Consider the following 6,000-nt stretch of genomic DNA (forward strand, 5'->3'; position numbering starts at 1 on the left):
TAGCACCAAATAACAACAACAACCAACCAACCCTGTTGCCATTGAGTTGATTCGGACTCATAACAACCCTATACGTCAGAGTTGAACTACCCCGTAGGCTTTCCAAGACTGTCATCTTTACGGAAGTAGAAAGCCACAGCAGTGGAAGGGTTCAAACTGCTGACCTTTTGGTTAGCAGCTGAGTGCTTCAACTCTGCTCCCCCAGGGCTTCCTACCACCTACAGTAAACCTTACAATGTCCCCAAATACGCTAGGCATCCATCCACAGGCTGACTCTCTTACAGATCTTCTGATTCTGGGTAAGGAATGAGTATCTATAGCCTAAAGGCCATTTCCACAGTCACAAGACCCCCCCGGGAAGGGACTGTAGTACTACCGAGCTACGCTTGTGCTCCAACAGACGGACTGCTCACAGTGAGGACACTAAGGAGAGATCCCTAGGGCTTTTGTTGGTGCAAGTGGTTTGCGTCAGCTGCTAATCTAAAGATTGCTGGTTCAAACCCACCCAGTGTGGTACCACACAATAAAGACAGGTGATCTATATCCATTAAGACGACAACCATTGGAAACCGTACAGAGCGGTTCTAATCTGACACAAACGGGAATGTCATGAGTCAGAATCGACTTACTAGTAACTAATGTCAACAGTGTGAGAGCTGACGCTTGATGAAGCAAACCCCACACGCAAGTGCTCCCCATGCTTCTCCTAGGTGTGAATCCTCAGGTGCCGAGTAAGGTTAGTGTTCCGACTGAAGGTTTTCCCACATTCACTGCATTCATAGGGTTTCTCTCCTGTGTGGATTCTCTGGTGGACTGTAAGTGAAGAGTTCTTGATGAAGGACCTGCCACACTCGTTGCATTTGTAGGGCTTTTCTCCGGTGTGGATCCTCTGGTGCTCAATGAGGTATGCGCTCTGGCTGAAGGATTTCCCACACTCGTTGCATTTGTAGGGCTTCTCTCCAGTATGGACAATCTGATGCACAATGAGAGATGAGCGTCCCGTGAAGTGCTTCTTGCAAATGTAGCACTCGTAGGGTTTCTCTCCTGTGTGAATCCTTTGGTGTTGAGTGAGAGATGAGTTCTTGCTGAATGCCTTCCCACACTCGTTACATTCAAAGGGTTTCACCCCAATATGAAATCTCTGGTGCTGGATGAGGTAAGAACTCTGGCTGAAGGCTTTCCCACACTCATTGCATATATAAGGTTTCTCTCCAGTGTGTTTTCTCTGGTGGAGAGTAAGGGATGAGCTCTTACTGAAGGCTTTCCCACACTCCTTACACTCGTAGGGCTTCTCTCCAGTATGAGTCCTCTGATGTTCAGTCAGGTGCATATTTTGGCTGAAGGCTCGTCCACACTCACTACACACATAGGGTTTCTCTCCAGTATGTGTCCTCTGGTGTACAATGAGGTGCATGTTCTGGCTGAAGGCTTTCCCACAGTCCCCACAGATGTAGGGTTTCTTTCCGGTGTGGATTCTCTCGTGCTGCGTGAGGGACGAGGTCTTCCGGAAAGCTTTCCCACACACGCTGCACACATACGGCTTCTCCCCAGTGTGAGTCCTCTGATGCACAATGAGATTCGTTCGCTGGCTGAAGGCTTTCCCACACTCGTTGCATTTGTAGGGTTTCTCTCCAGTGTGAACTCTCTGGTGAATGGTGAGGGAGGAGCGTTCAATGAAGTGCTTCCCACAGATGTTACACTCAAATGGTTTCTCTCCCGTATGAATCCGTTGGTGTTTTATCAGGGAGGAGCTCCGGCTAAAAGCCTTGCCACACTCACTACAATCGTAAGATTTCTTCTCTACATAGAGTTTCAAGGGTTTATTTATGTCTGAGTTGCTTGCGAAGTGCTTTTCATGCATTGCAATTGGAAGGGCCTTTATTTCTGTTGGATCTTCCAGACTTGGTGGCACCAAGGTTGAATTCTGGTTAACAGCAGCCTTAAATGCATTATAATCAGGACCTAATTCCCTAGTGAGCTTGTTGTCATGAGAAATTTCCAGTGACTCCAAATGGGTGTCTGCACTTCCCGGCTGCCTCTCCCGGCAGTCGCTCTGTTTCCATGTTCCTTCTAAGGTGAAACACCAGCCACCATTCCTTGTAGACCCCTCTGCAACCACCCTACAGGATGGTTTGTCTTCTAAAATGTCCTCCTTTCGATCTGATGCTTTCATTTCAGGTCTAGTGTCCCAATCTAGAAAAAAACAAAAACAACAACAACAAACAAAAAAGCAAAAGAAGTAAAATATATGTTGATATCAACCTGGGAGTAAAGGACACGTGAAGTGGGGATGGGGAAATGAACCCAAAGAGGCAATGATCAAGGAACAGACAGAGCAAATAACAACCTGTCAACTGGAGAGGAAGGGAAGAGATAAGCCATGATCTGAAGATAAATGTGGTTTAAAGAGGCAGAATCAACATACAGAGTGAACAGACAGAGTGGGATGAAAGGGAAAGGGATGGAAACAGCAGCCAGCAGGTGGTCGCTCCGGAGACAGACCGCTAGGGAAACTACAAGAGGCAAGCTGGGATAGAAGGGAGTGAATCCAAAGATTTTCACTACTTGGTGTTGTTGCTGTTAGCTTCTACTGAGTGGGCCCACAATGCATGGTGACCTCACACACAATGAACAAAATGCCACCAGGTTCTACACCACACCTCTCTTTAGCTGTGGAGCAGACGGTTGTGACTCATAGCTATCACTGGCTGATTTTTAGAAGTAGAATGCCAAGCATTTCTTCCTGGTCTGTTTTAGCTTAGAAGCTCCACTGGCCCTGTATCTGCTTATTATACGCCTCCCCCCTATTAGGAGGTAAAATCCATGACAGCAAGGATGGTGTCCATCCCTGGCTCCTACAACAGTTCTTGGCTCACAGAAGGTACCAGACTAACAGGTAGTGGGCATTTAAGATGCAGCAAGCACAGGTCTAGGCAATGTGGATGAATTATCTCATGTGATTACCAAAGCCATACGTAAATTAGGGACAATCGTGTTGTGTGCTGTCGAGTTGATTTCTGACTCATGGCAATCCTGGGTGACAAAGCAGAACTGCTCTATAGCGTTTTCTAGGCTGTGATTTTTACTAGTACAGATCTCCAGATCATTGTCCCAAAGAAGTGCTGGGTGGGTTCCAGCCACCAGCTTTTTTGCAGACAGGCCTGGTGGTGTACTTTCAAAAGCCCACCACCTTGAAAACCCCTATGGAGCAGTTCTAGTTGGCACACAGAGGTAACCATTGACTTGACAGCAATAGGAGCAGAGTGCTGACTCTGAGACGCTGAGATAGGAAAGAAAGAAAAGACAGAAATGGATGTCACTAGAGAACTGAAATCTGTTCCTGAACGTACAGAAACTAAAAGATCCATAAGAAATGATGAAGTCAAAGAGCAGAACAGAACATTTCAAAGGGAAGAAGCTCAAAAGGACAATGCAAAGATGATGATGAAACGGACAAAGACCCGGAATTAGAAAACCAAAAGGGAAGAACACGCTCAGCATTTATCAAGCTAAAAGAACTGAAGAAAAAATTCAAACCTTGGCCTGAAATATTGAAGGATTCTGTGAGCAAAATATGGAAAGACTCGGGTAGCATCAAAAGAAGATGGGAGGAATACACAGAGTTAGGGCACACAAAAAATAATAAATGGTTCATGTTCATCCATTTCAAGAGGTGGCACATAATCGAGGAATGATGGTTATTGAAGGAAGAAGTAAGTTCAAGCTGCAAGGGGAGCACTGGCTAAAAAGAAGCCTCCAAGAATTACTGGAATACAAACGGGAATGTTTCTACAAAATGATGCAGCATTGGAGCCATGCACTCATCTAGACCAAGGAACTGGGGAGACAGCCACCCGGCTAGACAACCAATTGGAAGAAATCCATATTTGTGCCCACACCAAAGAAAAGTAACACACTGGAAAGTGAAAATCATCAAACAATATCATATGCCAGTCAAATTTTGCAGAAGATAATTCAAAATTGGTTGCAGCAGTGCATCAGCAGTGAGTTGCTAGAAATTCAAGCCAGCTTCAGAAGAGGACATAAAATAAGTGATACCATTGCTGACATCAGATGGGTCTTGGCTAAAAGCAGAGAATGCCAGAAAGAGGTTTACTGGTGCTTTATTGACTATGCAAATGCAGTAAACTGTGTGGACCATAACAAACTATAGATAATACTTCAGAATACTTTACTGTGCCCATGAGTTGCCTGTACATACATCAAGAGACAGTTATTAGAACAGAACAAGGGGGATCTGGAATGGTTTAAAATCAGGAGCAGTGTGCATCAGGTTGGATCATTTCACCCTATCTATTTGAGCATAAAGATTAATAGCCTAAAAAAAAAAATTGATATCCTAGGCACTAATGGGCTGAAATGGATTGGTGTTAGCCATTTTTAACCTGACGGTCATGGTTTACTATGCCACGAACGACAAATTCAGGAGGAATGGCATTGCATTCATCATGAAAGAGTATCTCAAGATCGATCTTGATGTACAACACTGTTGGTGATAGGATAATATCCACACGCCTACAAGGAACACCAGTAAATATCACTATTATTCAAATTTATACACCAACCACTAAAGCCAGTGATGATAAAACTGAAAAATCCTATCAATTTCAGTCTGAAATTGATCAAACATGCAATCAAGATGTATTAATAATTATTGGTGACTGGAAAGCAAAAGTTGAAACCAAGAGGAAGGCTCCATAGTCGGAAAACATGACTTTGGTGAAAGAAATGATGCCAGAGAGCACACCACCGAATTTTACAAGTTCAATGACTTATTCATTCCAAATACCTTTTATAAATGACGTAAAAGATGACTACACACACGGATCCTGGTGTGGCGCTGTGGGTTAATGCACAAGACTGCAAAGCCATTTGAACTGCAAGGTCGGTGGTTCATGCTCACCAGCTGCTCCTTGGAAACCATATACAGGGTCGCTATGGGTCGGAATCGACTTGATGGCACTTAACAACAACAATGACACACATGGACCTCACCAGATGGAATACACAGGAGTCAAACTGAGTACATCTGTGGAAAGACATGGTGTGAAAAGCACAGTAACATCCACCAAAGCAAGGGCAGGTGCCAACTGTGGAACACAACAGGCAAGTTCAGGCTGAAGCTGAAGAAAACTTTAAATGGTCCACGAGAGCCAAAATATGACCTTGAACATATTCCCCCTGAATTTAAAGACCATTTCAATAAGAGACTTGACACATTAGACGCTTATGGCTGAAGACCAGAAGTTTTGTGCAAGGAAGCAAAAGGTCATTAAAAAGACAAGAAAGAAAGACCAAAATGGTTGTCAGAATAAACTCTGAAACTTGCTCTCCAGCACAGAGATGCTAAAGCGAAAGGAAGAAATGAAGATGTAAAAGAGCTGAACAGAATATTTCAAAAAGCAGTTCAAGAAGACAAAGTACTATAGTGAACTATGCACAGATCTGGAGTTGAAACAAAAAGTGAAGAAAATGCTCAGCATTTCTCAAGCTGAAAGAACTGAAGAAAAAATTCAAGCCTCGACTTGAAATACTGAAGAATTCTATGGGCAAAATATTGGACAATGCAGAGAGCATCAAAAGAAGATGGAAAGTATACAGAGTCACTATACCAAAAAGAAATGGTCAACGTCCAACCATTTCAAGAAGTAGGCATATGATGAAGATGTGAAGGGAGAAGTCCAAGCTGCACTGAAGGCATTGGCAAAAACAAGGCTCCAGGAATTGATGGATACAAAATGAAATCTTTCATCAATTCCTGATGCATCACAAAGGCACTCATTCATCTATGCCAAGAAACCTGGAAGACTGGGAGAGACCCATATTTGTGCCCGTTCCAAAGAAAGGTGACCCAACAGAATGTGGACATCATCTAACAATATTTATCAATAATATCAGTTGCAAGAAAAATTTTGCTGAAGATAATTAAAAACCGACTGCTGCAGAACATCAACAGGGAATTGTCAAAATCTGAGCCAG

General features: G+C 43.6%; 1 protein-coding gene across 1 annotated transcript in view; it reads right to left on the minus strand.

Moving 5' to 3' along the window:
- Positions 1-706: 706 nt before the first annotated feature.
- Positions 707-6,000, minus strand: part of ZNF71 (zinc finger protein 71) — a 24,679-nt gene continuing 19,385 nt past the window's right edge. The window contains exon 3 of the mRNA XM_006868275.1: positions 707-2,070. Within this exon, the coding sequence (XP_006868337.1) occupies positions 707-2,070 (1,364 nt within the window). The remainder of the gene's footprint in view (positions 2,071-6,000) is intronic.

This window comes from Chrysochloris asiatica, unplaced genomic scaffold, assembly GCF_000296735.1.
Source record: "Chrysochloris asiatica unplaced genomic scaffold, ChrAsi1.0 scaffold00116, whole genome shotgun sequence".
NCBI lineage: Eukaryota > Metazoa > Chordata > Mammalia > Afrosoricida > Chrysochloridae > Chrysochloris > Chrysochloris asiatica.